This window comes from Nicotiana tomentosiformis, chromosome 9 (assembly GCF_000390325.3).
Source record: "Nicotiana tomentosiformis chromosome 9, ASM39032v3, whole genome shotgun sequence".
Taxonomy (NCBI): Eukaryota; Viridiplantae; Streptophyta; class Magnoliopsida; order Solanales; family Solanaceae; genus Nicotiana; species Nicotiana tomentosiformis.
Window position 1 is genome coordinate 91,063,313 of NC_090820.1, and position 12,637 is coordinate 91,075,949.

A 12,637-nucleotide genomic window follows, 5' to 3' on the forward strand; every position below is an offset into this window, starting at 1 on the left:
GTGATTGTGGATCGGTTGACCAAATCCGCGCATTTTATTCCAGTTGGTACTAATTATTCTTCGGAGCGGTTGGCTGGAATTTATATCCGCGAGATTGTTCGCCTGCACGGAGTGCCAATATCCATCATTTCAGATCGGGGCACGCAGTTTACATCACAGTTCTGGAGAGAAGTGCAGCGAGAATTGGGCACACAGGTTCAGTTGAATACAGCATTTCACACTCAGACGGATGGACAGTCCGAGCGCACTATTCATATATTGGAGGATATGCTACACGTTTGTGTCATTTATTTTGGAGGTTCTTGGGATAAATTTCTACCACTCGCAGAGTTTGCTTACAATAACAGCTACCAGCGGAGTATTCTGATGGATCCGTATGAGGCTTTATATGGGAGATGGTGTCGGTCTCCGATTGGTTGGTTTGAGCCGGGAGAGGCTAGGCTATTGGGTACTAACTTGGTTCAGGATGCTTTAGAGAAGGTTAAAGTGATTCAGGAAAAGCTTCGCATGGCGCAGTCTAGACAGAAGAGTTATGCCAACGGGAAGGTCTGTAATGTTTCTTACATGGTTGGGGAGAAGATTCTGCTCAAGATTTCACCAATGAAAAGTGTGTTGAGATTCGGAAAGAAGGGCAAGTTGAGATCTCGGTATATTGGGCATTTTGAAGTACTTAAGAAGATTGGAGATGTGGCTTATGAACTGGCATTGCCTCCTAGTCTATCGAGTGCTCATCCAGTGTTTAATATATTTATGCTACGGAAGTATCTCGGAGATCTGTTTCATATTTTGAATTTCAGCACAGTGCAGTTGGATGGTAATCTGACTTATGATGTGGAGCCAGTGGCCATTTTAGACCGACAGGTTCGAAAGTTGAGATCAAAGAACATAACTTAAGTGAAAGTGCAGTGGAGAGGCTAACCAGTCGGAGAAGCTACGTGAGAAACTGAGCGGGAGATGCAGATCAAATATCCACACCTATTTGGGACTCTAGGTACAATTCTACACCAATTTGAGGATGAACGTTTTTTTAAGAGAGGAGAATTTAATGACCCGGTCGGTCGTTTTGAGTATTACAACCCCATTTTCCCATTTACTGCTCAAATTATGCCCTACAGTTTTTATTCGACTTGCCAGAGTAATTGGTTCGGGTCCGGTGAGATTTTTGGAATGATTTGGAACGCTTAGTTCCAAACTTTAAAACTTAAATTGAAAGTTTGTTACTCATTCATCCTTAACTATAGGTCTCGGGAGTCTTGAGTATGAAGTCTCCTTTGTTAGAATGTGTTTTACCCCTCAATGTGAAATATTTCGACGCGAATCCGGATTTAATCAAGTCCTTATGTGAATACTCGACACTGGGCGGGAAACCAAAATTAAGAAAAAAAGTGCAGCGACAGCTAGCAAAGAAAGTATTTTCATCAATTCTTATCGAGGATAGACCTTTTTAACTACTAATAGTTCCAAGAGAAAACAAAGAAGGAAAATCTCCCTAATAGATTATCTTCTCATCAATCGCCATTAACTTCATATGACATAAACTTCACAGTACCCTACAAATGGTAATTCCATCACCCAAAGGAACTTGAGAAATTTGAATGCGAGAATCAGCAGCTAAAAACTTGTTAAGTTCGATAATGTGATGCCTGTCTGGTTTTCGAGCTTCTGGAACAGACTCCTCTGCCATAGCAACTGTTCCAAACCAGAGTGTATTATCATACACTATTATGCCACCAACCTTCACTAGCTTCAACAGTCTCTCATGGTACTTTTGATAACTACATTTGTCTGCATCGACAAAAGCAAAGTCGAAACTTCCTCTGTTGCTTTGCTGCAAATAACAGAATATATTTTAAATGACACATGAAAATTAGGTCAGCTAGTTGCACTAAACTCCTGCTATGTCCGGGGTCCGAAAAAAAATCGGACCACAAGAGTCTATAAGTTATTCGCTACTTGTGCTTGTGAGAAGAAGCCCGTGCCGGTTCAACTAAACTCAGCATTTCTATATATATATGTGTGTGTGTGTGTGTGTGTCACATCTCTACCCTCAAGATAAGGGTAAGGTCCGCGTACACACTACCCTCCCCAGATCCTACTCATGAAATTATACTAAGTTTGTTGTTGTATGTGTGTGTAAGTGATAAATTACTAAAATACTATTTTCTTCGAATTTATACCAACCTTTTTTATTGATCATGGAGTTTGAAAAATAAATAAAGATTTTTTTTTTGAAATTTGTCTGTCTTCGATAAACCCTAACTTTGTGTGGATATAATCCCTTGAAATTTATGGTATTAAACATGATATAGTATTTATGGCTCTAAAAGCTTCTCATTAAGCATAAGATGAGAAGTTTAATTTAAATTACTTCGACATCTAGAGAAGAGTTATTCTTTCTTAAATAAATTAAAAATGAAATATATTCACATTAACTAGAACAGATGGAATAACAAATATTATATTCCGAATGCATAATTTTAAAATTTTCAATCAGCGTTTAAAATTTTAAAGGCCGAATTCTATCAAATTCAAATCCTGAATTCAATGAAATAATTGAGGTGCACACAAGTTGGGGAGGTTTACCATTCCACCCTTATAGAAGAAGGTTTACAGTATTTAGTTTTCTTATACTTTTTTTAGTACTTAACCTGCTGAAATATGATGGGATGTGAGAAAACTAGGCGTTTGGCTATAAATTCCAAATATTTTTCACTTTATTTGAAATATTTGAAGCTGGGGTTAAAGATGGAGTTACGTTTGGTTATACATTTTGCAAAGAAGAGAAGAGCCCTTTATTTGGAATTTATAAAAATGGAGTTGAAAAACAGGTTTGGAGCACTCTTTTCAAATTTGAAATCCAACTCCAAGTTGGATTTGAAAAATTTTATGACCAAACATTAATTTTGAAAATAAGTAAAATTCTTCTGAATTAAAAAGGTGAATAAAATTAATGGCCAAACAACTCCTAAGAACTAACTAACAACTTGCAATGCCAAAAGAATTTAAGGTTTATTTTTCTTACATCTTCCAAGAGTTCATCAAGGGCTGATAAAGCCTGCGACTGTATGAAATTGATTTTGTGCTCAACTCCAGCCTTTTTGATAACTGGCAATCCCATTTCGTATGCATCCCGATTCAAGTCTATAGCTGTAATCTGCACCCAAACATCCCTTAAGAATTTATATGTTATATGCATAACGCGTTTGTGAAGATATTTACTCCTAAGTTGCTCGGACATGGGTGTGGGTGTCCGACACAGGTATAGATCTAGAGGTCGGATCCTTCAAGATGTAAATTTTAAGATTCGGTCCTAGTACGGAGATGGGTATGAATCCGACTAAAATAATAATTACAAAAATTAAAATATAAAAATATTTTTAAATTATGAAAAATTTTGTGGAATATTCACCTATAGCTTGTAAAGTGTGGATTTCTTTTTTATTCTCAAGTTGTAGATAAGAAAAAAATTGATTTCCTAGATAAGACATATATGCTATTTTCTTCAAATTTACCCTAGTTTTGGTTCTGATTTCGAGAATCAAATTGTATCTCGTCTCGAATTTTCCGTCAGTCTAGGTCAAAGTACTCATATTGTTTTGATCAGATCTGGTACGTATCCCATACCCACACCCATATAGTATCGTATCGATATGGGTACGATACCTAAATTTTCGTGTCGGAACAACTTAGATTCAGTCCTATAACCCAATGTTTAACAATATACTAGCTTGCCTTAAAAAAATAAAATAAAAAAATAATCAATGATACTAGCCTTTCCATCATCAGGAATTGTAAGCGCAGTAAGGAGCAAGGAGTATCCAGTGAAAACTCCAATTTCAATAGTCTTCTTAGCGTTTCCCACTTTCAAAAGCAGGGCCATCAATTGGCCAGCTTCTGGTGCAGTTGCCATATTGAACCTGATGCATAAACAAAATTAAAATTGATAAGTTCTTAATTAAACACATTACTTGAAAAAATAATAGTCCTTTAGCCATTTATGCTCAATACATGTTTTTAAAGGATGATAGGTTAAATCTGATTAATTTGCTGCTTGAGCCAATCATAGTTCTTTAATCACGTCAACAAATTAAATTAAGGCAAAGGATTAGGTAACTAAGTGTTGTCCTTGCGCGTTCCAGTAGCTCTAGTGCATGACTCAATGTTAGTCTTGCGTTTTCTTATTCTTTGGATTTTTATTATTACTTGTTGTTTCTTTCACTTTGGTTTCTGGTTGAACTAACCTGGTGTTAGTCTTGTGTTTTGCGTTACAATTTTCTAATTGGTTTGTTTGTTGTTGTTTTTTCCTTTTATCCTTCATGAGTCGAGGATTTACCGGAAATAACCTCTCTGCGTATAAATAGGGCTAAAGTCTGGGAACACACTACCCTTCTCATACCCCACTCATAGGATTACAACGAAAATTAAAAAGTAGAAGAATGTAAAGGGAAAGGCAAAGTACCGTGGATGATTTGCAGTTATAGCCCTTATCTCTTTGAGAAGCTCTGGTTCACGTGGATACACAGTAGTCTCCAGAAGATACTTAACATCATTACAGAAAAATGGATGATATATTTAGTAATAACTAATAAATTAACAAAAGAAAGGAAATAGATGAAAAATGCGCAGAAGAACAATGAGTACCTTGTGCAATTCACGACTCTGCAACAATCCCTTCGTCACTGATGCCATTTCTTTTATTGAGACTTTATTGCAACCACAAAGAGAGATTAAATTAGCATTGAAGTATTGAATTAAAAGAATCAAAAGAAATTATTAAAGATGTAGAAAATTATATTTGATTGGATCGTTTAAGAATGAAGTCAAAATGGGTAAAAAGAGTTACTCTGTCCATTTAAAAAGATTGTCTTAGTTTAACTTGTCACAAACTTTAATAAAGAAAGAAAGACTTTTGAGATATGTGGTCTTAAATAAGTTATATCATTTGTGTGACTGTAAAACTTTTAAAACTTATAGTCTGAAACCCGTCATAACATATGTGTGGCTATGAATACTTCCTATTGAGAAGATATTGAAATGTATCAATCTATTTTAAACATATTAATAAAGAAATAGTGTCAATCCTTTTTATACGGGAGTAGAATAAGACTTGCCACACTTTAGAAATAATATCACATGATTGAATGTTCATGTTGCCATGTTTCATGTCAATAAGCAAAAAAAATCAAATAAATATTAAATTCTTAGAACCCAACTACCAAAAAATCGTACCCAAAAACATAAAGGAAGAGGAAGAAAAAAGGATAATTTACCCCTAACCTTTTCAAAGCTTGATTTCACTAAAGAGGTGTAGAAAATGCAAAAGCAAGAATGGGTATTTATATTTCTCTAAAGACTTCTCAATTAAATGCAGATTAGCTTGAATTCAAAAAGGTCAATTCTTCTTTTTGTTGTTTCTTTCCTCAGAGATTCAACAAATAGGAGTGAGATTACATTGATTACATTGTAATCTTATTTTTTGTTTTTTTTTTCTTTTTGAAAAAGTCTATTTTCACGCTAAGGGGTCGTTTGGCGCAATAGTGGAATATTCTATGGGATTAGTTATCTCACCTTCTATATGAGATAAATAATCTCATCATTTTAGTGTAAAAGTTATTTCGGGATTAACTAATACCCCATATCATACGTGAGATAAATTTAATCACAAAACTTTATCCCGGTTTATTATTCTTATCTCATGTAACAAACGACCCCAAAAGTTTTTCATGAAAGCAGTCCAATACCTCAAGAAATATCTGGAACTCTTGAAGTACCAAAAAGAAAAGTGTATGTAATTTTGAGAGGATGCACCACTACCTCTTAACATATGTGCAATTATATAAGTCATCGTAAAATTTATAAAGAGAATTAATAGAATGATAAGATTTAATTTTTCGTTTTCACTTGAAAGATAATACTTATAAACAACGCACATTTGGATTAACTTATTCATTGACATACAAAAAAAACCATCATGAAATAACTACTTGTTGTAATTAGAACTGATAGCGGATTTTGAAAGGATGGGTACACTAGTACCTCTATCATATATAGAATTTAATGGCGAAGAACATTAAACGACAACTAATTGTTTGACAGTACTATAAGAATACGATATTATCAAGAATGCATGTCAAAATCACATAAGAACCAATAAAGAATATGGATTAGACTTCGAAGAAGGAAAAAAAGAAAAGTATTTTTAAAATTTTTTTTTTTTGGGAATTTGAAACCATTATTAGATTTCATCTATTCTTATTCTGTAATCTCATTTGAAATTATTCCAAAATATAGTTACAAATAATTTGTATTTACTCTGTTTGGTAACAACTAGATATTACACTTTATTTTATTTTCATCAAAATAATTACATGTCAATCCAAAGATTTACTCGGAATTATTTACAAGATATTATGTCTTAGATGCGTTTATTCTGTATTGTATTTTATTGACATGTATCGGATGTCTTGACGTTGGGATTCTATCTAGTCACTTATACTTTGGATTTATTGGTGTCAAAATTGTTATAATATTTTAAGGGTAAATTTCACAAATGGTCATATAACTATGACTTTTTTTTAACTATGACTTTTTTTTACCAAAGTCATATAACTTTGTTTTCTCATACAAAAATCATCAAACTTTTACTAAGTCACATAAAAATCATAGCGGTGGGAAAACATATTCTATGGTATTTTCTTATTTTATATTTTTTTATTTTATTTTCAGTCTAATAAATAATTACCCAGTTAAAATAGGAGAAATATGAGTATATTTTTAGCCCTCCCAAAAATAATAGCCGATAAAATATTATTTTTATATATGTGTGTATTATGTACATATAACATACACATTATATATATATATATATATATATATATATATATATATATTGGCTGGCAAATGTAATTAATTTCGACCGGTCGGTTAATTTTAGATTTTTTCCTTAAAATAGGAATGACCCAACCCAGCCTGACCCAATAACCATATACGCAAGTTAAAATAATACGAAAAGTGAATTCTTCCCCCATAAAAAACTTAGTTCGGAATGCATGAGATTCTAACAAAACAAAAAAGAAGGTATAATTAGGGAGCACTTGAAATAAAAATGCTATCAATTTGAATAAAAATCTTGAAAAGAAAATAAAAGATAGAATTATCATGTTTTGAAGGATTTACTATTCACTTTTAGTAATATTTTAATTTTTATATATGAGTATTGGGTCGGGTGGGCCAGGTCGGGTTGAGCCATCCCTATTTTAATCGGATTATTATTTATTAGAATGAAAATAAAAAACAAAAATCACAAAATAAGAACATACTACTGAAAAATTATATTTTTCGATCACTATGAGTTTTTTGTGAGTTAGTAAAAATTTTATAATTTTTGTATGAGAAAACATAGTTATATGACTTCGGTGAAAAAAGTCATAGTTATATAATTTTTGTGTGAGAAAATAAAGTTATATGACTTTGGTGAAAAAAAGTCATAATTATATGGCCATTTGTGAAATCTACCAAATATTTTAATGAACGCTCGGCCAAATGTTAATCAACTGGTCCAACAAAAGTTGCGACAGGCAAACAAGGATTGAAATTAAATAGGGGTTCGTGTGGGTAAATCAACTGTGTATTTCACGACTACGGATTACTTTTTCAATAATATAAGCTCACTCTAATTGAGAAATTTTCGTGGGGAAAACCTGGAATAGAAGAACTCAGAAAATGATTTGTCAATAAAGGTTCCCTTCAAAGGTTCAGTAAACATTGCGTACTATAATCCAAGGTATGTTTATCTTGACTTTACTCATAAAGTGGATTATCATTTGATATATTTCAAAACAAATATGAGACATAGGGGACACTTTATGAGGCATTTAAGATTTTGACCTTGATAAAAAAATTCTTCGGGGTATTATCATTTTTAACAGACACCAGAAACTATAATTGTCACGATCCAAAATTCACTAGTCGTGATGGCACCTAACCCGACCCACTAGGTCAGCCAATCAACAGTTATATAATTCTAAGAAAAATAAAAGTGATCAACAAGTGATATGACTGGATTCCATACAAAATTCCAAGGACCGGTAGAACAAGACATGAGCTACTAAGACTGGATTATTGTAAAAACGGTTATGAAATAAATACAACTTCTATTTGAAATGTACATAAATAGAATTCAACTCTAGAACTACCTAGGGATAAGTGGTAGCCACATCCGTAAGGAACAAATATCTTCAAGTCAGCCTCCAACATCCACCGCAGCTCCGCTCCAAAATCTGCACGCTAGGTGCAGAAGTATAGTATGAGTACAACCGACCCCATGTACTTAGTAAGTATCTTGTCTAACCTCGGTGAAGTAGTGACGAGACTTTTTTTAGTTAAAAGATACTCACTGATATAACCTGTACAGAAGACTAGCAATAGAACAATACTAGAACATAACATAATAGAGTACGAGGAACAATTATGCGAAGCAGTAAATGAATTCTAGAAGAATCACGATTAGTACTCCTCAACATCACGACCAATCCTTTCCTTAGAGCGATAACCAGCAAATCTCAGTAATAAATCCATAACTTTCATAGTGTGAGAAATATACTCAAGACATTAAATCGAATGGCACGGTAACACCCTTCGTGCATTTATCCCATCCTCACCAAATATACGTGTAACAGTACCAACCAAATGAAAGGAATACCGATAACAGTAATGACAAGGTAGAAAATATAGAAATGATGACATCAACTAGGAAAGAAGAACATAATTTCGTCTAACTAGCAGAGTAGAAGGCATAGACGTAGATATAACAAATAAGAGGGGAAAACATTATCTTTATAAGCTAACAAATAGAGGCATGAATGGCTAACATGGTAGAAAGCTTATACTAAAGTGAAACAAACTACATACGGCATGGATGTAGATATAACAGCAGGAAGTAGGCCTGATAATTGCAAGTTAAACAAGTAGAAGGCATGTGCAACACAGCAACAATTGAGATAGAGAACAAAGACAGAATAATAACGACAAGTCACATAGGAAACATAGGTACGACAGTAGTAGCTCAAGGTAAAGGCATCAACGTATACACAAGGAAAAGATATCACAACATAATTCATGTCCCTCTTCCTCGCCTACACGGAAACACCCTTCGTGCCATGAACTCCCGATAATATAAAAACATGATAATATAATAAAATGGCACGGCATCACCCTTCGTGTTTTTACTCTCATCCCCACATGATAATGTAAATGAGATCAGGATAATATAAATAACGCACAGCATCACCCTTCGTGCTTTTACTCTCAAATGCAATGGCACGGCATCACCCTTCGTGCTTTTACTCTCAAATGAAATGGCACGGCATCACCCTTCGCGCTTTACACTTTTCTTCACATGATAAAATATATAAAATGGCACGGCATCACCCTTCGTGCTTTACACTCGTCCTTACCAAGCATATGTATATCAATGACAAACAAGGTAGGAAGCATAAATAACGTTAAGGAGAGTGGTTAAACGAATATTCTAAATGAACCTCAATCACAACTTTCAAGCCAACAATAGTTCAATAAACCCTCAAGAACCTTATTATTCAATTGTTTTAAACAAATCTCAAGGATGATCTACAACACGAATATAGAATCTAATATCTCAAGAATAACGATCGTAATGATGTATTAGTGATTAAACATAATGATGACCGAATTAGACACATCAATATTTCTCAAGATTTCGTCAAATCCTCCTTCATACGAAGGCATCGTAACATATACATCAATTTTAATCAAGTTATATAAACTAAATCTTGGTTTCTAACATTTATTTCCGTATTCTTAGTAATCTAGAAGTCAAGTAAGGCATGAAGAAAGAAGGTCACGTAATTTTACAAGGCACAATTAGTCATATAATTTACCCCCGAGCATGATTAACCCTGGCACACGTATATACGCTCGTCACCTCATATATGCATCACCCCCGCATGTAGCAAACAATGAGAATTAGTAGAAAAAATTTCTCCAATAAAGTTAGGAAAGACACTTACCTCGAACAAGCCAAAACGATACACTAGAAGCGCCATCCCGCTCAAACCATCCTAAGAACGGCTCGAAACTAACCAAAAGTAACTCTAAATTATCAAAAAATGTCATAGGAATCAAACTCAATCTATAAAGGTAGAATATTTACACATTTACCCTTCGTGAACTCTAAATCATCAGATAATGTCATAGGAATCAAACTCAAAATATGCTAAAATGTCTGAAACCTTCGAAATAGAGTACTTTATAATACTGCTCCACTAATACCCTTTGTGAACGCGGGAAGACCACCGTGTTCGCGATGAACAAAATACACCAGCACAAAAAGACTCTATGCGTTCGCCGCATAGTCCTCGCGAATGCGATGCACAGCAGAACCAACCCTTCGCGAATGCGGCTTCTACTTCGCGAACACGAAGACATTTCCTCCAGCTCCTCAACTAAAACTCTATGTGAACGCGACACCTCATCGCGAACGCGGAACACAATCAACTTACCTTTCGCGAACGCGTTCCATATATCGCGTCCGCGAAGAACAAATTTGTAGCAGATCAAATTACACTTCGCGATCGCGGCTGGACCTTCGCGATCGCGAAGAACACCAGAAGCAATGGTTAACAATAGAAACCAGCAATAACAACATGGCCCAAAATGGTCTGAAACCCGTCCGAAATTCACCCGAGCCCCTCGGGATCCCGTCCGAACATACTAACAAGTCTCATAGCATAACACAGACTTACTCGAGGCCTCAAATCACACATAACAACATCAAAACCATAAATCGCACCTCGAATCGAACTTAATGAACTTTGAACTTTCAACTTTCAAAACTCGCGCCGAAACATATCAAATCAACCCGGAATGAACTCAAATATTGTACACAAGTCCCAAATGATATATTAAAGCTATTCTAATCACCGTAATCACAATCCGAATCCGATATCCTCAAGGTCAACTTTCGGTCAAACTTATGAACTTTCCAAACCTTCAAATTTTCAACTTTTGCCAATTAGTGCCAAATATTTCTAGAAATATCCAAATGTAAATCCGGGCATACGCCCGAGTCCAAAATTACCATCCGGGCCTAACAAAACCATCAAAACTCCAATTTGAGGTTGAATACTAAAAAGTCAAACTTGGTCAACTTTTCCAACTTAAAGCTTCAACCATGAAGTTCATTCTTCCAAATCGATTCTGAATAATCTAAAAATCAAAACCGACGATTCATACAAGTCATAATACATCATGTGGAGATACTCGTGCCCTCAAACTACCGAGCGAAGTACAAATGCTCAAAAGGACCGGTCGGGTCATTATATTCTTCCCTACTTAAACATACGTTCGTACTCGAACGTGCCAAGAGTCATTCGAAGGCCATCAAATCACGGTGTAACCTTACCATGCACATACCCGGGGGTGATCCCATGTCATCCCGCTCCATAGAAGCTTGCCAACACAACATAACTGGAGATCTTTACTTCAACCTTAGCTCATAAGCCTTAGAACCCAAATTTCCAACATCCGAAATTCATTACAAAGCCCGAATCTCGCATCTACACACTGTATAAATCTGAACAAGCTTTATTAAGTCATAACCATAACCCAAGATGTAATCACATGATATACCCCATCACTCCGATACTCACAACAGTAATTTTTGACCACCATGGCTGCCCAAAAACAAATTCGGTACCGATAGTAAACCTCATATCGATTAGAACGTTTTTCAAAACCTTCATACACTGCCGATATTGAAGAAACACGCAGAATCTCTTAACCACTCGTCTGATCAATAAGCCAAGAAACTCACTCGTCCGACCAGAGCCATTGCCTAAATCCTCAGCAGAAATATAGTATCATTCTTTCAAACATTTCTTATCCCAATTCGATAGTGCAAATCTCAGGTATGGAAATCTCATCTCAACCAATATGAGTAGCCCAACCGACAAGTCTCAGCCAAAATCATATGGAGCCCCACACAGCGCGGTTCCGTACACTCAGCAAGTAATAATTCAGACATGATAGATAACAGTAGGAAAGTTAAATAAGAAGACTACTAAGCCAGTTAAGCATGCAGGGTAATTTTAACATTTTCCATGAACTATTTTCAACAAAGTGAAAGCAAAATACACGAAATAAGCATAATGAGTTATATTTCATCACAGTACCGTTGCGGTGCGTAACCCGATCCCATCATATCAGTCCACATATGGTACCCATCGAGCCATAATACACGGGCTCACTGATCACATGTGCGTCAACATCAAACACGATAGAGTGCACCAATATAACTGTGGGAAGATGATTAGGCACAACAATACTAAGAAAGACAAGCATAACTATGGTGCAATAAGCAAGTCAACATCACGAGGGTCATCTCACCCATAATGCCATAAGGCCTAAATGGAATTACAATATGCGTGTTAAGAATCATGTAACCCTCACAACCCGTCATAGCATAATAGAGAAACACATAACATGGGCCAAGGCATGAATAACATCCATTCCGCCCGATGATATACCTGTGGTAATAGCTGCGTAGGAGCAAGCAAATCCGATCCAATGCAGAATACACATTCTCATTAGGCTCACAAAT

General features: G+C 35.2%; 2 protein-coding genes across 2 annotated transcripts; one reads left to right on the forward strand and one right to left on the reverse strand.

The window, feature by feature from the left end:
• The first annotated feature begins 507 nt into the window (after window positions 1-507).
• On the forward strand, window positions 508-894 carry LOC138899186 (uncharacterized). The gene has a single exon (XM_070185321.1). It carries the CDS (start codon window positions 508-510, stop codon window positions 892-894), a length of 387 nt encoding a protein of 128 aa, XP_070041422.1.
• Window positions 895-1,412: 518 nt separating this feature from the next.
• On the reverse strand, window positions 1,413-4,824 carry LOC104099503 (probable caffeoyl-CoA O-methyltransferase At4g26220). The gene is made up of 5 exons (XM_009606516.3): window positions 4,642-4,824; window positions 4,460-4,539; window positions 3,773-3,917; window positions 3,023-3,154; window positions 1,413-1,828 (listed from the first exon to the last, which is right to left on the reverse strand). Exons 1-5 carry the CDS (start codon window positions 4,687-4,689, stop codon window positions 1,541-1,543), a joined length of 693 nt encoding a protein of 230 aa, XP_009604811.1. The 5' UTR covers window positions 4,690-4,824; the 3' UTR covers window positions 1,413-1,540.
• Between the last annotated feature and the right edge of the window lie 7,813 nt (window positions 4,825-12,637).